A 27607-nucleotide genomic window follows, 5' to 3' on the forward strand; every position below is an offset into this window, starting at 1 on the left:
ATGAAAATAACATTGTTTCAGAGCTTCGAGAAACATTGCTATAATTCATTCCAATTTATGCTATGTAATTCATACCATAACTCTACCATTAGAATTCTTTGTTGACATCATATAGTCAAAACTGATCCACATCAACATGTCCACAAAGGCAAAAGGTGGTGCATTTGAGAATGCATTTGTATTAAAATATATTGTTATCAATTGTACTCATCCATATATTTATCAATCCTTGCTATATTGAATCTGATTCAATATTGTTTGGCATAATACTGTGGATTGAGAGCAAAGGTAACTGGAATATCCCTGGATTGAAGGAACTGTCTCTGTGAAAGGTACTACATTAATGCAGGCTGAAAGCATTCTCATCTGAGTAATAATTACAACAACTGTTGCTGTTGACTAGTGTGTAATGCACTTTGCTGTTGTCAAGACAGTGTTAATTTGCATTCACTTCTTATATCTAACCCATGACCATTTTAGCTACAATCAGGTACGTTTGGATTATTAAAGATAGACACGATCAAATAGAAATCTATTGTAGCCAATAAACAGAATGATATATACAGTTCAATACGATGGCCCAATGGCCGTTTTATTTATTGACCATTAATAACTGCTACATTTTTAATACCAACAAGGCCGTGCAGTTAACAAACCCAAATGCAAGTCAATTGGTCCTTCACAAACCTAGTTCATGTGATTTTTGCCTGGAATAGATATCCCCTGAGGTGAAGTTTTTATTTTAATGCTGATGTAGTTTAAACAGAATCCCTTTGTGGCCTGTTTAGCCTGCATTTATTCTCAACTTCGATCTGATAACCCGCTTACCCATCTGCTGCTCATTCCACCGTGTCTGTAGCTACACGTTAGTCTGTCACCCATTCCAATGATAACCAGGGAAGCTGCTGGACACAAATATTCGACAATTCTCACCGCCCCACCCCCCTCCCAGAATACAGCATTAAATCTGCAAAAGGTGCAGACAAAAAAAAAAGTCCCATCCCATGATCAGTACCACTTCCTGCATTCCTTGGCAGATGGGACCATTGCAAGTGGAGAGAAAAGGGGGGGGGGGGGGGGGGGGGGGGGGGGGGGTGGGCATGTGGGCTGAGGAAGGACCTGAATGAGCACATGAAATTGAAAAATTTCTAACACGTTGGAAAGATCTTTGTTCGATTTGTTTCAACTGCTTCAACATTCAATTAACTTTAATACAGGTAAAGACAGAAGTAGTTAAAAGTTCCACATCAAAAATTTAACCAAATGAAAGCATAGGATTAACAGAATTTGACTTTGTATTTTTCAAGTGCCAGCCCTTGTATGTTAACAAAAACGAATACAGTTTCCAGCGCTTTCTAAATTAGGATTTTAAAAATAAAATGATCCAGCAGTTCTGTATGGTTAATCTGCAGTGTATCACACCACTCCAACAACAATTTACTTGAACTCCTGGGGCTGTGCCAACAAGCTTTGCATTTTGATAACTAAATGCTATATTAGAAAAAAAACTTGCAATTCCAACAGATTTAAAAAATCATTAACACATTTAAAGGTACATACAATTATTCTGGCAAAAATTTGCAAACATATCATCTTGGGGCATGTCACTGACAGCCCAGTTACTATTTCTGTCCAACCAATACACAGGCAAGTTGTTATGTGAACATATTTTAAAGAGGAAACATTTTCACATTCGATTTAATGCGGCAACCATTTGTATTCTACCGACGAGGATCAGAATTACCAGATCCTGTATGTACACTGCACCAACCAGCCATGTACCAATTGATTTATTGACAAGTCAGTTGTCTCTAGTTTCATCAATTAGAATGTTCACATCAGTAGAATTGGCACAGCCTTATTTGATCCAGAAGCCCAGGCAAACGTGACAATCACATTAAGACGATATTGAAGAAAGCTTGTGAGGTTGGCAGTCTCTCAGTTTGGTGACTGCAGAAAATTTCAACTGGAAGGCCTTCCAGGACATTGTGCTGCCTGGGAGACAATTGGTGGAAAACACACATTTTCCCCCGGAAACCTAGGAAAGAGCATTTAAAAACCAATGTACAACTGATATGCAATAAAATACATTTACAGTACCTCTTATGCATATGTAATCAATATTGCGACCATAGTTGATCATTTACACTAGAATATACTACATTCTGAACACCCTCCGAAGAGACACGTCAAGAGATTTTATCTTTTTAAAAATTACTTATTTTTTTCTGAGGTGCTTCAAATAGTGACTTAGCCAAGAACCGACAAAACATATCAACTGTGGCAGATGGGCTTGTTGCATGGTGTGGGCATCCCTGCCCATGGAACAGAACCCACAACTACCAGGTGAAGAAGCCAGTGGTGCAATTGCCATACTGGCATATCACTGACAATATTTAAATTTGACCTCCCACAACAACATTGCCCCCCACCCTCACCCCCTTCCCCATCTCTCCCAATTACCATTCATGTGCAATGGTTTTTAGGGGAAGATGCAGAACGAACTCCAGTAATAAAATGTAGCCTCAAGACACTGCAGCGACAACTGCCTGAAGTGTTTGCAACATGCCAGTCGTCACGCACGACAGTGAAATGATTCCTACCGTCAGCCTCTTGAAATCAGTAAAAACACACCAAGAGAAAACAAAAGTAGAATTGCCATGTGTTAACGGTGGAGGTTGTGAATATTTTAATCTACATGGGGGGGGGGAACTGGTAACAACCACATTTCTGAGTGCACCAGGATTTTCCTCGTCCTGGGTCCCTGTGCACCCGCCACCTTCAATCAAACACAACTTGGCAGAAATGGTGCTAGTTTTATTTTACCAATGGCTGCAATATTTTTTTAAAAATGAACGTGTATTATTTAAAAATGGAAACTCATATTCAGATTTTGGGAGTGAGCCGATATGCTCGCCTTCACATCTGGAAATTTCAGTTTTAACCAACGCCTGAGGAAAATGCCGTGCAGTGTCAAGTGTAACACTGTGGTTATTTGCACTGTTGAGATCAGGGAATAATGTTCCCAGAAGATGGATGCTTCAGAGATATTAGAGCAGCCCATATCCAGGTCAATACCCAGAAGTGCTTTCGCTATCTCACCACTATGTTTTATACTTGGTTTCTTTAATTAAATGATTAAAACACTACTTCAAAATAACAAAAGAACACATAAATAAACATCTCACTATAGTATTTCATTGCTTTAAACTATGCTGTGTACATGCTGAGAGCTCAAGGGACTCTAGTTTATCATGTTCTGATGGATCATAATATCTTTGAACACCTCCTACATTTACAAAGTATGGCCTTGTACAATAAAAATGTGGAAAACAGGATTATTTAATTTTACAGTTTGAAATCAAATTTGTGGAATGCAAAACTAAACTGCCCAGTGTCTGTATAGAAACACAGCATCTAATATTATGCAATTTATCTGCCTCATTTTATAAAAGTGGCAGCATTATGTAGAAATCCCTGCTTTTATGTATTCATTCCGATGGCTATAGGAAATAGATTGTAATTTTTTTTTTTTTAAAACACTGGACACAAAAATTGGCAGGCATCCAGCATCTTTAGACAGAAGCTCGATTGAGACAGATTTCCATGATTTCTAAAAATGAATTACTTTCCTTTTAAAATAAATACAATGCAGTTGACATCTTTCATTGATCTGGCTTTGAAAAAAAATTATTTAAGTAAACAAAGGCTTGACGTGTCCGCTGTGGCAGGAAACCACTGGCTAAAGGTAGGAAGAGAGAGTCCTTTCTGCTCACTGGGTTTGGTAGCCTGCCATGCCAAATCCTGCTTGGTTGGTTATCACACTGGGACTTTGACCTTGTGGAGGCTGCACTCCGTAGTTAGCACCCATCCACGTAGCAGTGGGCGGTGTCTGACTGCAAGACAAAAGGTGGAGACAAAGCACTGGAGTGAGGTATGACTAAATAACCAGTGTTACACAACCAAAACAGGACCACCACCTCTTCCAAAACTCAGTGCTAAGATAATTACATAGCTTGGATAAACTTGGATACATTACAAACTTTTCTTGTCCAAGTCATTTTAATTAGTGAACAGCTGAGTCCCCGATGCAGATGTTATCCACAAAATAAACCTCAAACAGAATGGCAAATGGCTCATTCTGTTCATAGTTTTGAGACAATAATATTCTGATCAGTTTATTCTTTAGATTTCCCCCCACACAATGCACAAGTTTTAAACTTAAACAAACTTTCCATTTCTTCTTAATTACCTTTTTGCCAGTGTTCTAAAGGCCACCTGTGGCAAGCGGAAAAGTAGACTCCATTAAAAGACAGGGGCTCAGAAAGATACCATTCTGTCATGCAGTAAACTGACGTTCCATCACCAAGTTAACATTCCTTTTTCTCAACAGGTAAACAGATTCCCGCAAACCCTTCAATACAACTTGATCTGGCACATAACAGCCTGAAGAAGGGTCTCGCCCGAAACATCACCCATTCCTTCTCTCCAGAGATGCTGCCTGTCCCGCTGAGTTACTCCAGCATTTTGTGTTTATCCGACACATAATAATATATTTCAACACAGAAGAATTTTTTTTAAATGTTCTCTTACTCCATTCTGAATCCTTGTTGATTCCAGGTTTGTCCATAAACTCCATAAGGTGGCATTTGCCAGCCATTAGGCATATACTGCCCAAACTGTTGAGTGTTTCCATACCACTGGCCAAACTGGCTCCAAGGTTGAGGATAGCTCATTTGATTTTGCTAATACAAAGGACAAATAAAAATAAATGAGAGGAAGGGGTTAAGAAACACAGCAAAAATAACGATGTTTTATCCAGCAATCTTCCACTAATCACAAAATCAGCATTACTGGGACAAGATTATGAAAACCAAGTCCGTTTCAAGCAATTCAAGGCTGAAGAATTTGAACAATTAACTGTTTGCCTCTGCCACAATCACCCTTCTCATTGATCCATACACGTCTTAACCATGTTTTATCCAGCAATCTTCCACTAATCAAAATCAGCATTACTGGACAAGATTATAATGCAGTTTTAACCTGGTTTTACTGCTGTCATTCAAATTAGAAATATCCAAACTAATATGATTAGAGATTGTTTTCAGAAAAAATATTCAATGTTAGACACTATGTCAACTTTAAAGAATAATCAGAGAGAAAAAGAATGATCTGAACTCACTTGTTGGAACTGTCCCATGCCATCGGGTGTTTCTTTGCCCCAGTAACATTTGACAATGTGCCCTTCTATGGTAGTTCCATTGACTGAGACGATCGCATGTGCAGCACTTTCATGCGATGAAAAACTAAGAAAAATAGAAACACTTTATATACCGACTTTCAATCTTCCAAGCATTACAGCTATTACAATTCATGTTTTACTCAGAGGACAAATGGAGCCAGCTGAATGCTGATGGGAATCAGTCTTTGGAACAGATTATAAATCTGTCACTTATTTTCTCTGTGTAACAAATCAATGCTGAAAGGCAGTCCACATAATTTTAAGTAGGAAAGAACTGCAGATGCTGGTTTAAATCGAAGGTAGACACAAAATGCTGGAGTAACTCAGCGGAACAAGCAGCATAATTCCTTCTCTCCAGAGATGCTGCCTGTCCCACTGAATTACTCCGGCATTTTGTGTCTACTTTCCTACTTAATATTAAAATGTAAATCCACACAGTCCACATGTATGAATTGTTAAATTAACAAGTCTGCCAATGCTGGTCATAAAATGGAGACAATCACTTCCTAAAACCACAATAAATTTGAAAGTCCTCAAGCAGTATGAAAATCTTGATTTAAAACTTTACAATGGATTTCCAGTGGACAGTCACATTTATCAATTATAATTTGTATCATTTTAATGTATTAAATGTTTTAATTAATCACTAATGAGATAAGTATGTGTCTTGCAAATGTGGGGTCTGTATTGTTTAAACTACATTTGCTACAGGGGTTTTGGATCGTTACTGCACTTATGTCAATAGTATATTGGACAATGGAGGACCTGGTGTGGGGGTGTAGAACAAAGGAGGTGCCAGCCTCCATACGAAGTGCTTTGTAACTTTGTCTGCGCCATATGCATACCTTGCATATACAGGCGAGGAATTTCACTGTGCCTTGTCACATGACAATAATGTATTCCATTTCATATTTAAGCAGAACACCATGGCAATGAAAAATTCTCATTTGAAAATAATTCCAGTTACGAGCCAAATATTAAATTGGATAATTATGCACATTAACCATCCTTGCTGAAGCATTAGTTGGCATATTGATATTTAATTTATATGTTGGTTTATTACATTTTATGGACTAGGCTTTAGATTGTAAATTAAACAATCCAAATTTCTTAAGGGTCTCAACCCAAAATGTCACCTATCCATGTTGTCCACGAATGCTGCCTGACCTTCTGAGTTACTCCAGCACTGAGTGTCTTTTTTTGTAAACCATCACCTGTAGTTCTTTTGTTTCCACAATCCAATTTTCTCACTCTTCGAGTTCTGATAAAGGGTCATCGACAGTGCTAACTGTTTGTCTCCAAATATGTTATGTGATCTGATGAATATTTTGAGCATTTTGTTTTTAATTGTGAATATTCAAGGCCTGAACATACCGTACAAATGAATATCCTTTCTCAGGAAACACTCTGATTTCCATGATTTGTCCAAAGGGCGAAAATGTCTGGCGCATGAGTTGCTCTAAAATAGAAACATATTTTGAAGCAAGGTTTGAGAAATATCTTCAACAGATTAAGGATTTACTGGATATTCAATGCATTTGTAATGCTCACCACGCCAACCAGAATACAGGCTACCTTAAATTATGCTGCTTTTGTAGGTTTATAGAAAGTTGTTTATATACATACATTGCTATTTATGCAATTTGTTAAAAACAGAATAGTCACAGTGGTCCATTTGGAAATCAATGTTGAATATGGACATTTATTCAAGGAAGATTGGATATTTATTATATGAGCAGATTGCAAATTCAATTTTTACATTCAAATTATTGTCTACAGTTGTCATAAAAGAGGAATTAGTTGAGAGAGTAACTACTGAATGTTTTTAAAGGGCCCCACTGCTAATTCCCATACCGACCTCTCTGTCCTGGGCCTCTTCCACTGCCAGGGTGAGGACACATGCAAACTGGAAGAACAGCATCTCGTATTCTGTTTCGGCAGCTTACAATCCAATGGTATGAATATTGAATTCTTAACTTTCAAAGTAAACCTGCCCCCGCACCTTTCTTTCCAATGCCCCATCATCTAGTTCCTTTCCCCTCTTCCATCTCCACCTTCTGCTTATCTCCCACTCTTCCCTTGTCTGGATCCTCTACATTCTCTATCCCCACACCCCCATACTCTGCAGCATGTCCCTGTAATCATAACTATTCCACATCCATTTATATCTGATTGTGCAGTCAATTCATGTAGCTCACTGTGACTAATTTGCTTTTTTTTCCAGACACAATGCCTTCAAGCTTGCACTACTTGTGTCCTTCCCCTATCGCTCGATACTCCGTCCCTGCCTTGTAGATTCCTGTCTTTTGTTTGCATGCACGTATTACAGATATTAGGTATTACCTGTCAGTCCAACGGCTATGCCACCACAATAAACTGTGCAGTTGCTAGGACTGGATTGATTGACAACTTCTTCATAGGACAGCTGTTTGGTATTTGCTGTAAAATGGAAAACTTGCATGTTAAAATAAATGCCATAATCACAGCCACCGAGATATTTTTTAATCTATTTCTCCAATAATCACAAAACAAGCCTTCAGAATGACAATTTTAATTTCACATGGTTTGTCATGACATTATACAATTCAAGAACTGTTTTTTAACAAAACTCCACAATACTAACTGTGTGAAGCTGCTCATCAGGCCCATCATACTATTTGATATTTATGAACACATCTAATTACAAAGTATATTTATGCTGTTAAAACACATGAAATTCTATATCGCACTATACTGCTCGTTTCACATACGTTCTGATGTAGTCTTTGGTGCTGGAGGCTTGCGAGTTGCCCAATTTGTTCGGATCTGCCTTCCTCCAAGCCACTGCCCACCCATCTGTTGAATGGCATTCTCAGCATCCTGACATAAAATGAAAACAAGCCGTCAGAAATGGATGAAACAATCAAATTACAGCATTTAGCAACAAAGTTGGAGAAAGGTGATGGGTTTTTTAGCATTGGGCATCAGCAAACACTTCCAGTAAATCTGACAAGGATCTGCCACTCCAGTTCTTTCAGCGTGTCCTTGCAGCGTGTAGCAATGCTCATCCAACCCATTTGCCCAATACACGTCTCTTCCAATGGAGATCACTAGGACATTAGTGATAGTAGAATTAGGCCTCTCGGCCCATCAAGTCTACTCCGCCATTCAATCATGGCTGATCTGTTTCTCCCTTCGAACCCCATTCTCTTGCCTTCTCCCCAAAACCTCCGACGTGTGTACTAATGAAAAATCATCAGTCCTTTCTTTGTTTAGGAAATTATTCTTTCATTACTTTGATTACACAATTAGCGCACATTGGAAGGGATATAACAAAAATATAAAACAGTTAAGGCGACTTTGAGAGGTGAAAACTGCAATAGATATGGCAGAACCATCAGTGTTGTCAAAAAATAAAAGGTCTGCCAAAGGAGGCCAAACATGCAAAGTTATTTTAAAATGCAGTTTGAGAAGATTGAATACTAACATCCGATAAGCATTATCAGAGCCCGCAAGTAGTAACAATCATAGTTTGCATGAGTCTTTACAAGTTATGAGCGATCCAAGTTTTCTTCTTAGTCATGGAATTTTTGAAAACATTAATCAGCTGACAAATGAACTAGTTTCATAACAGCAAATTGTACCAAATATAAATGTTCTCTTACCCACTTATTATAGAAGGATACAAAACCATACCCTTTGGATTTTCCTGTCGCCAAATCTTTAACCACTCTAGCATCACTGAAAATATAAATAAATAAGGCATAATAAATACATTTCTTGCTGGAATAAGTTTACTGTAGAGAATAAAAGACAGGAACCACACACACACACACACAATGCTTATTGTCAAGACATCACATCTCACCTTTGCAAAAGGAACCACTTAATGCAAGACACCATATTCTACAAAGCACTTTTCTCCATTATAAAATGTACTACATCTTGATCTGCTAATTCAGTTACAACAACTATAACGTGGTAAACATGCAAACTGTGACTGCGCTGGCTAACATACTTACAGGCGTTTTTTCGTTTTAAAAGCTATTCAAATAGTTTGTAAGTTCATTCATTGTAAAAAATAAAAAAAAGCTAACTGCCTGCTAGGCATGGTCAAAGTAGCCATTCCTAGTTGAATAAGTCACCAGGCCAAATCAAAGAAAAAAAGTTTAGATTGAACAATTCATTGAATGGCTTTCCTTAACCATGCACAATACATAGTACTTGTTGCCAACAAGTATTCTACCTATTCTTAAAAATACAGTATATGAAATAGAAAAAAAACTAGAAAAATAAAAAATAGGAATTAAAAGGCATACATCGCCTGTTAACAATTCTTTTAGTTTCTCGGTAGGGTGAATTCGTTACCCCCTTTTTGGACTGTGGGCAGCTGTAAATTTTGAGAAATTGAGATTTTCAGAAACGGTTGCAATATTCAGAGAAAACTAATAAGATACTGTATTTCCAAAATTGTTAACAGAACTACGCAGACTAGAATATATGAAAAGTGCATTATATACAGACAGGATCAGATCACTAAAGAGTCGATCGTGAACTATTTTAAGTAAAATTGAAAAAAAACAAAGTTAATTATCTGTTTACAAAGACAAAAGGAAATAAGAAAACTACAACTGAGTGAACGATTATCCACTGTGACAGTCCCTTGTGTTAGCCATGGAAATCCTGTCCATTCTTCAGAGATATTCTGTAAAATAACCACAGCCCTATTATTTGAAATTGATTCAGAACCCATCTATGGTGTATCTTCTTTTGCCCCAATTATTGGTAATTATGTGAATGTCCAGGTTAAATGTTTCTCAGGTGATTTGTTAACTCATAATTTTATAAATATGCTTTTCAAAAAAATCTATTATGAATAGCTAGTATGAATAAATTGCTTTTTTTACCTTCAGTTGTGAATGCTTTGGGAACATCTATGACATGCTTCTGTATAAAATGCATTTGGAGTCCATGTTTAACATGAGATTACCATGCAACCGCACGTGAAAATATCAACTCTGTGTGGATCAAGAGTAGAGGACACAAACTGTCTGTGAGGAGGTGTTGTTTGATCTTGTACGAGTACTGCTCCATCACTTTAAATCTAATATCTGGCTTGATTTTGTTGACCCACATAGACTGGATTTTATCCTACATCCAAAGAAACCCCAATAATATTATTAGCACCCATATTTTATTTAAGTAAAATGAAGCTGTGATGTAATGAACAATTAATCAGTTTTTTTAAAATATGATTTAACTTGGGAAAACAATATGAAATTTCATATTAAAATTAATTCCAGGTTCCAATGCCACACAGCCCCCATGCTAAAGAGATGCATGGTTGGTCCCCTCCCAGCTGCACAACGTTGCTCAACCAATCTCATTCAAGGCATTTTCCAGTGGCACAGGGTTTTTACCCATTCAAACCTTCTCACTTCAGCATATCACCACCAACCATCTTTCTCAGATCAGTTTAGAAACTTACCACTGTTTATTGATGACAGAATCCCTATATGGAGGTTCCAAATCCAGTTTACACCCACAAAACTAATTTGCAACAGTTACTGAAGTATGTGTTAATTTGCTGGCTTTACAAATCACCATTATTTTATACCATAGCCCCTTTGTTTTGTTATTATCGGTGATGCAGGAATGTAGTTTTTGTCAATAACCCATCTTAACAATGTAACCTGCTTGATAGCTTTTATCTATCAACATCACGAGCTGATGCCAGAATGCCTCCAAGAAGCTAAAAATAACCAACGACAACTTTAGCAACAGTACTTTTTGCTACTACCTGACCACATCCATGTAGGCCAACAAATAACACCTTCAAGCTCAAATGGATGAATGTTTGACATTATAAAACTCAGATTGAAGCCAAGACTGTAATGCTGCACTAGATGTTAATATAGTATTAAAAATAATCAATAACCTGTACCTTCTACATGGAACAGACGGGCAGCATTCTGCAAACACAGTGAAGTGAAGGACAACGAGAGGAATGCATTAAAATTCCTAGAGCCCTTTGAGTATTGGGAGGTTATTTCAACCATCAAATTACACACCCTTCGCGAGAACACCTTCAAAACATTCAATACAAACATACACAGATTATTTTTTTACTTCAACGCAGAAATGCTTCTGCAGTCTTCCAAAGGAAAGAAGAGTTAGTTTAATATTTGAAGTTAAGGTAAGTTATGTGAGAAAGCTAAATGATCCCCCCTCAAAACAAATCTGGAAAAAATGCCAATATATTTTGTGCCTTGCACAACATGCTTTGCTTCACTACTTAGAACATTTAAGATATTATATTACTGGAATACACAGAAGATTACAAAGTTCTGCAGTGACGATGGTCTCCACATTGTGCAGTTCCAATGATACACAATCAAAAGGTGACATACCCCATGGAGATATAAGTACCAAACTTCTCTTAAATGTCTGGATCACTGCAACTCAACAAAATGCCAATGACCCAGCTACAACTGCAATATTTTACAATCACAAAGTCTAAACCAAATAATTAAATAGAAGTGGTTTCAATGGTGGGTGAATGCTTTCATAGAGATAAATAAGCTTCCAATTACATGGTAGGGTAGCATATCACGATATTTGACCCCAGTTATGTATTAAAAAAAAATCAAACAGGATTTTCTTGTTAAGCTTGAAACTCCTGTATGATGAATTTGTAATAAACCCAGACACAAAACAGTACAAAAAATGTAAACATTACACTTTTAAGTTAAGGAATGTACATAAATAAGAGCCTGCCTTTCCAAACCATAACACTCTGGCTTATGCTGACAACGGTATGAAGGTTCTGCTAGAAAGCTGTGACTTGCAAAAGGTGAAGATTAACAGCTCGTTTATCAAATACCATTCCCAATATTCAAGGAAAGAGTTGTAAGGTGTGTTTGGAGAATTAATATAGCAAAGGACGTGAATCCATGCCCAAGCTTTTGCTCACACACTTGGCATGTACCAGAGGGGCACTGGATATCCATTCCGACACAATCTCTTCATTGTGCAGATGCAAAAGGCTCTTCAAGGATCCTCACCTGTGCTATTCTCTTCCTGAAGAAAAACGTGATGACTATAACATTCACTCTGCCATCTTTTCCTCCCACCGAAAAGTAGATATTTTTTGTGTTTATCCTATCGACCATCGAGTTTGTGCCATATTTGGAATACCTTTCTTTGCGTTCTCTGTAAACAATTCTGTTTTGTTCTTCAGATGTACAACAGTGATGACGGATGTCCTGAGGAGGCCACCCACAGGCTTCAGTAACCTCACTAAGTGGCACCAAATGTGGTAACTGAAATTTCACTGTACTTTAATTGGTATATGTGACAAAAACTGACCTTGTAACCTATACCTGTCAGCAAGCCATTACTGGCCACCTCCATTAGCTTCAGGTTGGCGCAGTCTGCGAGACAACAAAGCAAGCAATAAGAAGGAAACAACCACTTCACATCCTTGGCATTCAGCTGGAACCCAGGCAATTTCCCTTTGCTAGAAGGGTAACTAGGCGGAGACCAGGTTTCCTTAAGAATCAGCGCGGGAATCTGTGCAGGAATTGGGTGAAATCTTAAATGAATATTCGTGCGGATTTACTGTGCAGATGGACAAGGAAGCTGCTGGGTTCAGGGAGAGAACAGCGATATCTTGGAGCATATCAATGTCACGCAGTTGGCATTGGAGGCAGTGAAGGCGTAAATATGGATACATTTTAGACTATCCTGGTGACTGGAACAGCATTATAAGCACAGTGGCATGGTGGTAGAGTTGATGTCTTGCAGCGCCAGAAACCTGGGTTCGATCCTGACTACGGGTGCAGTCTGTACGGAGTTTGTAGTTTGTTCAGTTTGTATACAGTTTGTTCTCCCTGTGACTGCATGGGTTTTCTCCAGGTACTCTGGTTTTCTCCCACATCCAAAAGATGTGCAGGTTTGTAGTTTAATTGGCCAATGTAAATAATCCCTAGTGTGTGTAGGATAGAAGTCGTGTATAGGAGATCGCTGGTCGGCGCAGACTCAGTGGGATGAGTGCTTGTTTCAATGCTGTATCTCTAAACTAAACACATGGGATCCAAGGTGAGGCATTAGCTCAGGTACCTGAATGAGCAGGGCACAGAAAGATATGAAATACCCTGCATTAACTGACCTTATTTTTGTCCCAGTACCAGGATCAGCCTGCACTACTAACATTTATCTGCCTGCGGATTAGTCGTCACATTTAGACCACAGGTTTCTGAGGAGAAGTGAAGCAGATAATGCCAATTTTACTTCCATCATTACTGAGACTTGTATATGGTGGCATTAGATCAGAAAATATCAATCCCCATGGATGGAAAGCAAGTACCACCTAAGCAAAACCTTTGTCATTTGAATTATACTGCCTCGAATGTGACAATTTTCTCACGGCACCAAGTCTAGGTCAATTTATTATATTTTCATTGCTAAAGCGTTCATTCATATAAAGACAAGCACATGAAATTGAACATTGGGGTATCAATGTTTCTCATTAAAAAAAATGATATTCTAACCCGTCACAAGCTATTACCAAGGCAGTTAAATAGCTTAGGAAAAATTGCCAAGAAACACAGAAATTGAGCTGTGACGCATGTTCTGAGTATAAATGGAAGTGAACTATTTGTACTTACCTGAACAGAAAACTTGAAAACAAAAGGCTTAGAAGAATATAGCAAAGTAACAGGTACAGAATTACATTAAACAAGAAAAATGTTACTTAAAGGGAAACAAATAAATAGAACAAACCCGTGAAAGAATTAAATGTCAATATTTCTGTTCAAAACTTAAGACTTTCCATATAAACAAAATTTACTATGGTGGGTGGTGTTTTCCCAAGATAAAAACAGTCTTTTTATGGTACAGAGGTTTCTTAAACCAGTAATCATCTGAAATGTATTTTCTAACTTATGATGAGAGCAAGAGAAATCGCTTTGTTGACTTAACTATCAAAGGCAGCTGTGTTACCAAGCCACACTGTTCCCAGCAGGTACCTATGATTTTGCAGAATGCTCTTTGCATTTTAATGCTTAATCAATTATAATTTAAAAAAGCCACCTTGATTGGTAAATTTAGTTGGCTCCTCAATAGAAAAGAAACATACAGAAGAGGGTCTGATTGTAGGTAGAACTGACATCTTTCAGAAATTCCAAGATTTTCCAACATATTTTATAGCTAATAGAATACTTTTTGAAGGTAAGACACAAAATGCTGAAGTAACTTAGTGGGACAGGCAGCATCTCTGGGGAGAAGGAATGGGTATACTTTTTGATCTTTATTGTAATGTTAATAAAACCACATCAGTCAATTTGCTTATTGTAATGTCGCTCAAAACAACACATAAATAAATGACCAGATCATCTATTTAAGTGATGTTTCAATAATAAATATTATCCAGAAAACCAAGAGACTCTCCAAGTTCCTTTAAAAAAAAAATGCCACAGATTATTTTCTAAACAACTGAAAGGACAGGGAACTATGAAAGTTGTGTTAAATGGATCAGAACATTGGATCATCATTTAAAATGTGATTGACAATACCAGAATGGTACTTTCATCACCTGCTCGATTCATAATGCAACTCCAGAAATGGGGAATTACATCAAACACAGATCTTGGATTTTCAATTTAACATTCCAAAATATTCTACACATTTAACTATCTAGTACTTTCATAAATAGAAATTTACGATCTCTTCAAGAAGTAAATCCACGTACCAGAAGCCCTGGCCATTTGATTATTTTAACATAACCAAATGTCCAACTTTGAACCAAGTCATGGGGTGACAGTGTAAAATCCAGTGAATTGCATTGATTGCCAAATTCCAAAGTTATGTACAGTACGCACTGATCAAAGAATCTAAAAGCACAGAAATTTTTTAATTTTTACCAAACATAAATATCCAATTTGAACGTTCCCTTTTGTCCTGAAATAGACAAAATTACAAATATTACAGTTTAAGAATAAATGGTCCTGGAAATTAAATTTCCCCTTCTCTGCACATCTTAAAATATTGTTCTCCTTTCCTGTGACAAATGTAACCCAGTAAAACAGCTGACAATTGCTTCTTCTGGTATTTTGCTTGTTACCTAAAGTGATCCCTGCATGCTTTTGCAAAATAAATAATGGCCCGAAATGATTTTACTTCCCTGAGGAACAGGATAACTTAACCAAAATCAACAACTCATCACAGGGTGCTGGGATACGGTATCCTTGCAGTACTGGCCTTTGAAGTTAGTCAAAGTTTAAAATGTTGAAATCTTATCAAGCAACTTGAAACTCCCCAATAAAAAGGAAAATAAAATTTAAAGAAATTGAAACCGATTACTCCAAATGTCAGAATATTTTTTTAGCAACTTTAATTTAAGAAAGAATCAAGCCACTATTCAACAGGTAACCATCAGTACAAAACTCTGCACAAAACATCAAAAAGTAAAGATTTTAAATCTTTCAGTATATGTAAAATTACCATTATGGTAAAAAGGGACCACAAACCTTTGAAAGTGTTAAAGTTTCTGTGTCCCTCTGTTTACTTTGGAACAAACTATGCAACTCAGATTCAGTAATGAACAGCTGGCGATACCTGATGCAAAGAGCAATCATTTAAGCCACTGTTTCTTCAAGTCAGACATCTTAACTTACTTCATTTATTTAAACCAGCTTGGTTTACCCAAATTCTCCGAACTAATTCACATAAACAGTCACAAAATAAATATTATAAATCACTCCACCAAACTGAAAGCGAGAGAAAATTAACTCTGATGCATTTAAATAGCAGGAAGTTTACAGATACTGCTTTACAGAACTATTTACAGTATGGAAACCTTCTTCATGTAGGTGGCAAAGCCTGCAATATCCCCGCGTTCCAACAGAAAGCTTGGTTACACTTGCAAGTGGATGCTTGTATTCCACATTATTGCAAAGCCATCTGATGATAGCCTATATACACTGAATTTTCACATTAGCAACTCTGATAGTAATAACATGTAACAAAGGGATAAGGTAGATCTCTATAATTTTTTGTTAAACTTAAGCCTTTGCTTTAAGTCCCAGTTTTTTTAATAAATCTTTTCACTGCAGAACAGCTAATCGACATAGTGTGCACATGATTAAATTTGAAATAGTGCATAAAGATGTATTATAAAATGAAGAAACCAATTACCTGCACACAACTACATTTTGCTGCTGCGTTAAACACATTGAAATCGCAAGTATTTGATGCAAATATGATGCAAAGTGTTTCATGAAGCTGACTCAAAAGAAAGCTTAGATAAATATTTTTTCTGATTAAGCCCAGATTCTGTACTTTAAAATCATCAATCCACTGGAAACAATGACGTAATTACATCCAGGTTGTCTTTAAGAGGCTCTTGAGCTAAATAGTAGATGCCATGGTATTATAACCCGGACTGAAAAAATTGAATCAAAATTGAATGCACTGTATGTGATTTAGCTGTTTAAAACCAAACAGTGTAAAATTTCCCACCAGGATATACTTACGATATTCTTCCAAATGGTGCAAACGCTGCTTTAATATCTTCTGTGGTAATTTCTGGACTCAAGTCACCAACAAATACGTGGAAATGATCTGTTGAGTTGATGAAAGCTGATTTTCAATTCAGGGAAAATAGATAAACCTGTTCCACAGCAGGTTTAACAGTATTTCAACTGTATGAGAAATATAGGCTGACAGACCAGTGTATTTTACACATTCTATCTGTTTGCTTTGAAAATATTCAAACCACTAGGTACTGAAAGTTTGAGCTACAAAAAAAATGGGCTTTGTTTATTGTGGTAACAGCTATCGGTAACAGCAGAATGTGGTTCCTTTATTTTGGAGATTAAACTGGCCAACCTCAATGCATTCAAAGGAAGATTTGAAAATGAACATCTCTGCCCCTTCTCTCTCTGCCCTCACTCTCATCCCCCGCCCCCCACCCCCTCTAGATGTGACTGCAAGTTGGGGGCTATGCGTCAGAAGATACGGTGGTTATGGGGTAAAAGGAGCAAATTAATAATATTAATATTATATTAAGGGGGGTAATTAGCGTGCTTGTGGGGGGGGGGGGGGGAGATAGTTAATGTGTGTGGCGCTGCATGCCGCCTCCCCCCCCACAACCGCACGTTGGGGGAACAGACCCAACGGGTCTGCACTTGGTCTAGTAAGAAATAAAATCCAATCCATTTTAGATTTGTATGATAAATGTTTAAAAAAAAATCATGCAATATAAAGCTTCTTAACGTGACAGAGAGACTTTGGAAAATATAGTAAATGTTGATGGTTTATCTTGAAACCACAAAACACTAATTCAGGAAGGAACCATTGAAGTTCCAGTACTTCTCTAACACTACCTTGTTCAATACAAACTGAATTTACAGCTTTTCATGTCAATTATGTTAACTGCTTAAAATGATTTAATTACAACTCTGGTATTTACTTTTCAAATGCCTAAGCAATTGTGGGAATGACAGAAAGCTGATTAATTATACAAATGAATACTTCACCAAAAACTGAAAGAACAGGGTGTGTTAAAAATAAATGGAAAGCTGCAAACCTCCCTCTGCTTTGCAGTATTTTGAGAGAGAGACTATTTGAAATGGAGAAAGATATCAATCCAATACTTACTACTTGTGTCTTTCTTCTGACTACTTGGAGTTGTTGCCCAGTTCACTTTAACTTCCTGCAAGTAATTTCATAGAGATGAGAAAATAGGTTAGCCCGTTTCAATTATTAAAGTATAGATCCGCTAGCAAAATAGAAGTCTGCTCTCATTCTACATATCTACTACAGTTGGATATTTGCTGAATAATTCTAACATTTAACTTCCAACTCCAATGGTTTTCACTTAAATTCAACCATCCAACTACAATGGATTTTCTCCAAAGCCTTTTTTGGAGATATAACAGCAGCTAACCTGGAATATTCCGAAAAGCTGAAGCAATTGTATTGTTAGAATAATAAATTATAAAATAACTGAAACAAGCAAATGCATATATAAAGTGGTGGTCCTTCCTTTACATAATTAGCACTTTTTGTGAAGAGTTTGATAATATGTCAACAGAAACTTGTGGTGGCAACCGTCCCAGATAATTTTACTTGAAAATTATTGAAAAAGCACAATTGCATGACAGATGATGGAAACATTGTGAGTGTTGAGAGTCCAGCACACGGAATACATGGGCAGTACCGATTCCTCGGCAGACTGGTCGCATTCTTAGGCAGACCCTCAGGATGAGCATGACTCGTTTCCATTGTAGTTCTGAGATGGCTGATGCCATGTGGGGCAGGAGATGCTTAAAGGGTGGAATGAGGGTAATTGGAGAGGTGATGCAATCCATAGGTCTTTTGCATTTGGCCTCTGTGTTCCCTATGAGTGTATAAGGATGCCTGCTGCCCTAGTCATTCCCTTTAGTCTCTCCTACTTTCTGGGAGATAATACAGGAGCTTGAAACCCCAGATATCCAAACGTAAGAACATCTTCTATCCCCCAGTTATCAGATTCCTGATCCAATCATTGCTTTCACACCCCCTCCCTGGAGGTACTGCCATATACTCTTATTCCTAACATTACATTTGTTTATTCCACTGTTGTACTTTAATATTTAGTAAGCGCTACTGGAATGCACCATTTTGCTGTTTTGTATTCCTCATCTTTATTATTATTTTTATCATTCCTATCTGCTTTTTATTCTGCAAGTGCAAAATGAACATGGCATTACCTTGTACCATGTAGTATTTGACACTATTGTATCTGCCTCCATCATCACCCTGGCAGAGCATTCCAGGCTTCCACCAACCTCTTAAAAATAAAACTTGCACCACGCATCTCCTTTAAACTTTTCGCTCTCACCTTAAAGCTATGCCGTCGAGTTTTTAACATTTCCCCCTTGGAAAAAGGTTCTGACCATCTACCCTATCTGTGCCTCATAATTTTATATACTTCTATCAGGTCTCCCCTCAGCTTCTGACTCACTAGCGAAACTAATCCAAGATTGTCCATCTTCTCCTTGTTGTTAACACCCTCTAATCCAAACCTCTTCTGAACCCTTTCCATACCTGATTGAAATAGTAATAAAAAGTTTCAGACTGAATTTTCCCCAATGATAACACAGCATTAAAAAAGGTCACATGTTCATATTCCCTTTCAATTACCACTCACCCGTTAGACTAGATGATAGCTTACCTTACCCATAATTTTACGTCCGTTCATAGCTGCTAATGCTGCTGCTGCATGCCGATGCTCATAGAATTCCACAAAGCAATAAGGGTCATTGCCAGTCTGTTTAAATAGGAAAAACAGATCGATACTATCAATACGATTTTTGATAGAAATGGGTGGAAAAACCAGAACAGACTTGTTAAAACCAATACCACAGATATCAAAAGTGCTCTAATTTAAAAGTGACACAATAAAATTAGCATCAGCTAACTTGAATCCAACTTACTCTAGCAGTTAACTATATTCAATTTTTTTTTCTAAATTCAATGATGTCTTACGGGACATTTGAGTACACTCAAATAGCCATTTTTCTGAGTGTGAAGAATGGACCGGATCGAAAAGTTTGACTATCCATGTCCTCCAGAGATTCTGCCTGACCTGCTAAGTTACTCCAGCTTTGGATGATTTACTCCAGATTTCAGCATTTGCAAATCCTTGTGTCAGCCATATTTGTTCTGCAGGTTTGAGCAGCCAGTGTTATGTCATCTAACTCCAAGGACGTGTATTTCACCAGATACACATAGCAGGAGCTCTTGGATAGGAACTGTACTCAACTTTGTTAAACAGATACATTGAAGCCAAGATTTATTTTTTGGCAACCAGTGGATGACCCCGTTTAGATCAGTGCGCAGGAAGGCAGAGATGGACCAGAAACCAACTGCACAAGCATCCTTCATGATCACAGAAGTAAAATATAAATAAATGTAACAGAGGTAAAAACAGTGATTCAACCTATTTACATAGAAACATAGAAATTAGGTGCAGGAGTAGGCCATTCGGCCCTTCGAGCCTGCACCGCCATTTAATATGATCATGGCTGATCATCCAACTCAGTATCCCGTACCTGCCTTTTCTCCATACCCTCTGATCCCCTTGGCCACAAGGGCCACATCTAACTCCCTCTTAAATATAGCCAATGAACTGGCCTCAACTACCCTCTGTGGCAGAGAGTTCCAGAGATTCACCACTCTCTGTGTGAAAAAAGTTCTCCTCATCTCGGTTTTAAAGGATTTCCCCCTTATCCTTAAGCTGTGACCCCTTGTCCTGGACTTCCCCAACATCGGAAACAATCTTCCTGCATCTAGCCTGTCCAACCCCTTAAGAATTTTGTAAGTTTCTATAAGATCCCCTCTCAATCTCCTAAACTCTAAAGAGTATAAACCAAGTCTATCCAGTCTTTCTTCATAAGACAGTCCTGACATCCCAGGAATCAGAGGTTACCAATTAGAGGTGAATGAAAATAAACTTTGACACAAACTTTCCCAATTCTTGTACGCGAGATAGTGTAACAAATGGTAATGTCACCTTTCACAAGCAAAATCAAAAAGAATGAGACCAGTGAGTAATCCCTTCAGCAAAGCTTGAGTCATAGAAGTGACAATTCTCTCCTTAAAAAGTCTAAATCTATCTGAAACAAATTGTGCAATAGTTTGTAAAATGATAAAAAGTTTTTAAGCCTACTCCCATATGAGATTGTTATAATCTGTCCTACAATAAGTAGAGCTGAAAATCTGGGAACTTTAGTGATGGATTCATAGAATTATACAGCATGGAAACAGGCCCTTCAGCCCAACTTGTCCAATGCCAACCAGGATGCATATCAAAATTAATCCCGTTTGCCTGCATTTGGCCCGTATCCCTCTAATCCTTTTCTAACTATGTAACTTGAACTTGAAATAAAAGTATTTTAAACATTGTGATTGTTCCTAGCTCTACTTCTTCCTCTGGCAGTTCATTCCATATACCCACCATTCTCAGTGTGGAGAATTTGCTCCTAGGGCCCCTCTTTAAATCTTTCCCCTCGCATCATAAATCTCTGTCCTTTGGTTTTAGACTCCTCGTCACTGAGTAAACCACAATTTTATCTATGCCCCTCTTGGTAAAATCACCCCTCAAGCCTCCTATCCTCCAGGGAAAACAGCCTTGTCCCAGTCTATACAATTTGGCTTTGTAACTCATGTGTTCCATTTCATGCAACATTCTGTAATTTTTTTTAATCGACATCCTCTCCAGTTTAATCATATCTTTTCTATAGCACGGTGATCAGAACTTCACACAATATACCACTCGACCGTCGTCCTGCCATTGACACAGCTGTTCTCACAGCAGGCAGGCAAGGTGTTCTTGTTTTGTGTCCTGAAGCCCCTGGCAAAAGGTGCCTTTGAAGGTGCCAGGAACTCTCTGGGGCAGAGGTTCCACGTTAGGGCTGAAGGAACCACACAAAAAATAATTTGATATTATCACTTTTCATGTACAGTCTCAACAATATTTGGATTGCTTCTTTTGTGTCAATGTTGCATCTATCAACAAACAAATGCTAATCAAAGATTCTTTAAAATGGAATACCAACACACCTCAACAATCATCTTGCAGCTTTTGCATGGTCCGATTTGACTGAAAAGTTGAAGAATTAGGGCTTCCGTCACATCCCTGGAGAGATTCCCCACATATCTATAAATAACAAAAGTAAAAAATAACTACATAGAAGAGTAAGTGTTCTGATAATTACTAAAGAAACTGGCAAATATTTCCTACTACATTTTTAAAGCCCTATTGTTCTCAAACATTGAGCAGCCCACACCAATACATATCCAAGTAATAATGGTGCAGAGTTACAATACTTCTACTTAAAACGTGCATCCAAAAATGTAACAGCTGATATTGACTGACTAACTTTATTAAAACAAAAGTTTATTGATTTAGGAGATTTAAAAAAAAATGGTTTAAAAACAGAATAGAAATGCCAATTATTTGGAGAGATCTTTGTTTAATCATAATTAATTAATCAGTAGCAATGATTCAAGGAATGTTAAAAATGGAATTAAAATATGTTCCAATTGTTACCATTTTAGCCAGGATTATGAGATGCATTTTATTACATGGGGTTAAAAGGTTTTGTGTAAACGATTATTGGAATCCTATACATTGGAGTGAGAAGGAATAGAAAAACAACACATGTCAAATGCTGAAAGAATACATGAAGTTGGGAAAACAAGATTAATTAGCAGTAAATCCATCAGGAACAAACAGGTTTTCAAATAATTATACACCAAATTAATGAAAATATGAATACAGGGTTTTCAACTGAACCATTCCACTTCAGCATTTAATTTTTACAAACATTTCTCCTCTGCTGATGACTTAGGTGTTTCTTATTGAGACACTGTACACTTGATGCAAGATGCACTTTGATCTGCCTGAAACCTTGTGACCTACAGACATATATTGTGCAAACAGGCCCTTCGACCCAACTTGCCCATGCTCACCAACATGCCCCATCTACACTGGTTCCAACTGCCTGCATTTGGCCCCTATCCCTCTAAACCTATCTTATCCATGCAGTAGAGCAATGTATAGATAAAGATATTTTTGAAATAAGAAACAGTTGTGAGCAAAAATCCTCGGTGCAAATCATAACATGCTTTCCATCCTGTTCTCCTGAATCATACCAGGATATGGCTCTCTGACTAGTGGCAATCCTCCAGGGCTTTTCATAGGAGCTTTAATAGTTTGTTCTATTCTCACCTGGCACACATTCCTATACCTTCCATTTAAGCAAACAGCAATTTGGAACAAAATTGAGTGCCCCAAAACAACAGCACCACATTTGGGCACCAAATGCTACAATTACATGACATCAATTAACTGTTTAGACTGGCAATTTGTCAGGCAAAAGCAAAAAATGTATAATCACCTGTTATATTTACTCTATACGATTTTGGGAAACAAGTAACTATTTTTAAGTAGCATGAAAGGTCCTTGCATAATTTGCAAAGGCTGATGTGAACCAATAATCATTTCATAGCAATGAATTGTTAGTAAACACAGTTCTCCTTTTTATCAAATCCGAAGCTAATTTGTTCTCCAAGTCTCAAATTCATTCTACCAATTAAATTTGTTTTCCTCAAATAAATTGTTTTGCTGTGACTAGGAACTCAATGAAAGAAAACTTTCCCAATTAAGCATCCAAATCTCCACATTGAACACCCAACAGACAATTATCAAATTGCAAAAGCACCAATCCGACTGACACACAATTGTCATATAACTAGACAAAAGGAAAACATGGATGGTGACATCAGGTGACGTGATTCAGTCCGCTGAGTTACTCCAACACTTTGTATCATTTCACTTTAAAACCTGGCGTGGTTACCATAAGGCGCCCTCCCTTCTCACCTGCTGTCACTTTCAAGGTGGAATATGTCAGAGGGGGAAGGGACAGCAAGACACAGCAGCAGGTGAGAAGGGCTCACTGATGCACCTTGCGAATTAAGAGTGGGGTCAGAAGCTGGGGCTCTAAGCAGCCAGAGAGATGATGGGAGCAGGGGATCGGTTGGCAGGTCATTCCATTCACATTCAGTTTACATTTTATATATATATTTTAAGTTTCTAGCAATCCTTGGTGCTTTAGAGAAGTGTGTCATTAGTGGGCCAGGGATGTATTGTCCTTTCATTATCACATGACCTCTGTTGGCATGGAAAAACAGATAATTCAGAAAGACTCTGGAACTGTGAAGGAAAACCGATGTTCAACCTGCAATCCATAAGAGAAACACTTCCTCAAATAGCTTCCTCCACAGCACTGAAAAAGCTGAATACTTAATTATAAACAAATTATCAACAGTAAGATCATAATAAACAAATGAATGTGCTCTAATGCTGAATCTAAATATCCAATCACAAACAGGTAGCGCCAAAGATAATATTTTCCTTTACAATAATTTGAGATTCTGTCCCTGAATCCATATAAATAGGTAACAATAGAGATACTGATGTCCGAACTTTTGAAAAACCAGTAAATACTTAGAATTATTCACTCTATCAAATTATTTTTATTTGTGGTTTTGCAACCATTAGACCAAATTATTACACACCTGGCCAGACACTGACACTATGAAGAAGTGCCTCGACCCGAACATCACCTATTCCTTTTCTCCGGAGATGCTGTCTGTCCCACTGCGTTACTCCAGCTTTTTGTATCACTTTCAGGACACTTTTGACATTGTCTCCCTTCTGACATCAAGAACTATTAGAAATTAGCTTTCTAATTTACATTGCCCCCCGATTAAATATTCTAACATTTTTATCCTTCCTTCATTTCTCTATGGTCTCACCCTCTCTGTAATTCTTTAGCCTTACAAATCTGCAAACATATATGTCATAACATCATGGAAAGGCGCCATTCCACCCATCAGAGAGCACCCACCCATCCATATTAATCCTGTTTACAGCACTTGGCTCGTAGCCTTCAATGCCTAGGAAATTCAAGTGCTCATCCACACATCTCTTAGATGTTGTTAGCGATTGCTTCCACACATGCATGCATGTTCCTGCAACAATGACCATCCATAGATTTAATCACAACTCCGCTTTCCACTCAAAGCTGTATACTCTGAAATTAACTGTCAATTTTTTTATCTGAATAGATCAAAGACAAAATGCTGGAGAAATTCAGCGGGTGAGGCAGCATGTATGGAGTGAAGGAATAGGCGACGTTTAGGTCATGAAACGTCTTGGACTTTTTCCGGTGTATTAACGCAGTGCAGTATAGCAATTTGTACTTATTCACAAACATGATTTCAAACAATTGTGGTCAATCAATTGGGAGAATAGAATCATACAAATAGGTGGATTCATAAGTGAACACATTTCACTGAGCAGTCATAATCTTAAACAAAACTGAATAGATGATGTTCAGTTTAGTTTATTGTCACGTGTACCGAGGTACAGTGAATACCCTTTGTTGCGTGCTAACCAGTCAACAGAAAGACAATACATGATTACAATCGATCCATTTTCAGTGTAGAGATCATAGTTAAAGCAAGAAATGTTGCTGTAGGAATTTAAGATTTAAGTGTGTGGAACGATTGTAATATGAGTTTGTAGATCTGCTTCTGTGGCTAGCACGCAAATAGCTGCCTGGGTTGGGCACCATCTTGGAAGCATTATTATTCATAACTATACACATGTGTATCTTCTATACACTTTTCCTGAGATATTAACGGTTAGAATTTAATATGCCTGATGATTTGAAAATTAAAATTGAATATTCACTTTAAAATATCATTTAAAATTAGCTGTAAGTAGTTTTGTCTGTATTTAATCACAATGTAATTCCACTATAATCTACTATATTTAACTCTTAATTGTGTAATCGGTCAGAGGCTTTATTTCAAAAGCTGATGACAAAACAGGAAATGTTGATGCTGCAACTTTACATTACATAATAAGTCAATCGCAGCACAAACTAAATGAAACACTTGAAATAGAGCTCAAGATGCTGCCTTTTGTTTTCATGCTAGGGTGTTTTCATTACCTTAAAAAATAACTTATTTAACCACCTGAACTTCAAAAACAGTGGGGGACAATAGACAACTTCTTTGTTTGACATTAAACCTCAATAGGATTTTCGAACGAAAAAAAAAGAAACATCGTCTGTTCATATACACTCAGGAGGTAAGAGAGAGCAAGTAAATCCATCACTTTACCCTTAATATAGACGTTTTAGGAAGTAGTTGAGTCACTAAATAGATGGAAATCCGATGTTGGGGGTGACATTGGGCAATACTCGAGGATGAGCTAACTTTGCTGAAAGCAAATACTCCTTTCCACTTGGGGAGGGGAGGAATACTTTTCTCTGAGATGTATTATATTTATTAGACACAGGCTATGAGGGGGGAGCACGGTTTCAGCGCTCTGCTCTCTCCTGAGCACCAAATAAAACCGGTTGACTTGAGGTCCGAGGCCTTGGGATGAAAATGACAAGGCCCCGAGGCAGCAGGGAGCTCAACCCCGCTTTTAAAGCCTTCCCCTGATCCCCAAGGTGCCTGGAAAGCTGTGGGGTCGGTTGATTGTTTGTGTGGTGGAGAAGTGTGGAAGGCCTCGGCCTCTCCCTCCTTCCATCAGCCGCGTACTCACTCACAGGGTTCTCGGCTGCCCGTCGTCCTCCATCATCATGGTGGTGGGAGCGTCGTGTGAGCGCTGAGGATTCAAGGTTCTCTTCTACTGGTTAAACTAACACGGTCCTGCCTGGGGGGGGGAGAGGGTTTTAATTAAGAGGAGAGGCGGCGGAGCAGGAGCAGGAGCGGCGGGCGGAGCAGGAGCAGGAGCAGCAGCCGGAGAAACAAAGCCAGAGGAAGAAGAAGTAATAATAACTCCACACAAGACACAGGCAGAGAAGATGGCGGCCTGGCCTGGCGTGCCACACTGCGCCTGCGCGGGCTCGCCAACCAGCGCGGCGCGCGGCCCGTCACTCAACACCCACAAGTTGGGCAAAACTTTGTGCAGAAAGTTTCAACGCAAGATGCCTAGACATAGAAATATGTCAATTATTGTGGCATGCAGTTGAAGCAGAACATATTGCGTTATGTTTCCCCATTGTATTGTCACCCAGAGATCACTTTATTTATTTTTTATTAATTATTACTGTGACGTACTGTATTATATTCTGTGGCAGTTCAAGTGAGTTTATTGTCATGTGTCCCTGTATAGGACAATGAAATTCTTGCTTTGCTTCAGCACACAGAACATAGTAGGCATTTACTACAAAACAGATACATGTGTCCATATACCATAAATAAATTTAACAGATATAAATGAATAGGTTACACAAAAAAGCTGGAGAAACTCAGCGGGTGCAGCAGCATCTATGGAGCGAAATAGGCAACGTTTTGGGCCGAAAAACCCTTCTTCAGACGCCTACCTTGAAGTCTCTTAAAAACTAAATTAATAAATATACAGGTAAAGTACAAATAACAGAAAATGGTTATTAATAATCAGAGTTTTGTCCGAGCCAGGTTTAATAGCCTGATGGCTGTGGGGAAGTAGCTATTCCTGAACCTGGTTGTTGCAGACTTCGGGCTCCTGTACCTTCTACCTGAAGGTAGCAGGGAGATGAGTGTGTGGCCAGGATGGTGTGGGATAGAAATATGTCAATTATTGTGGCATGCAGTTGAAGCAGAACATATTGCGTTATGTTTCCCCATTGTATTGTCACCCAGAGATCACTTTATTTATTTTTTTTTTTATTAATTATTACTGTGACGTACAATAAATGGTATTATATTCTGTGGCAGTACCAGGAAGGAAGCAAGTTCAAGTTCAAGTGAGTTTATTGTCCTGTGTCCCTGTAT

General features: G+C 38.0%; 1 protein-coding gene across 6 annotated transcripts; it reads right to left on the reverse strand.

The window, feature by feature from the left end:
* Nucleotides 1-561: 561 nt before the first annotated feature.
* Nucleotides 562-26683, reverse strand: tia1 (TIA1 cytotoxic granule-associated RNA binding protein). Of its 6 annotated transcripts, none has more exons than XM_055662386.1 (13): nt 26398-26683; nt 21830-21926; nt 19440-19535; nt 17882-17936; nt 16756-16861; nt 8887-8962; nt 7993-8101; nt 7586-7681; nt 6617-6701; nt 5183-5306; nt 4594-4745; nt 3777-3896; nt 562-2038 (listed from the first exon to the last, which is right to left on the reverse strand). In XM_055662386.1, exons 1-13 carry the CDS (start codon nt 26430-26432, stop codon nt 1963-1965), a joined length of 1227 nt encoding a protein of 408 aa, XP_055518361.1. In that variant the 5' UTR covers nt 26433-26683; the 3' UTR covers nt 562-1962. The 6 variants fall into 6 exon arrangements, with proteins under 6 accessions (XP_055518361.1, XP_055518364.1, XP_055518363.1 ...); XM_055662389.1 differs by having other exon boundaries at nt 26394-26682; XM_055662388.1 differs by having other exon boundaries at nt 25964-26682.
* Between the last annotated feature and the right edge of the window lie 924 nt (nt 26684-27607).

The sequence above is a fragment of the Leucoraja erinacea genome, chromosome 35 (assembly GCF_028641065.1).
Source record: "Leucoraja erinacea ecotype New England chromosome 35, Leri_hhj_1, whole genome shotgun sequence".
Classification (NCBI taxonomy): Eukaryota; Metazoa; Chordata; class Chondrichthyes; order Rajiformes; family Rajidae; genus Leucoraja; species Leucoraja erinaceus.

Coding starts and splice junctions, on each gene's coding strand:
- tia1 (XM_055662386.1), bottom strand. CDS start 26,432: ATGATGATGGAGGACGACGGGCAGCCGAGAACCCT. Junction 21,927..26,397: donor GACGGGCAGCCGAGAACCCT/GTGAGTGAGTAC, acceptor TGTTATTTATAG/ATATGTGGGGAATCTCTCCA. Junction 3,897..4,593: donor CAACAAGGATTCAGAATGGA/GTAAGAGAACAT, acceptor TTTGTCTTGCAG/TCAGACACCGCCCACTGCTA.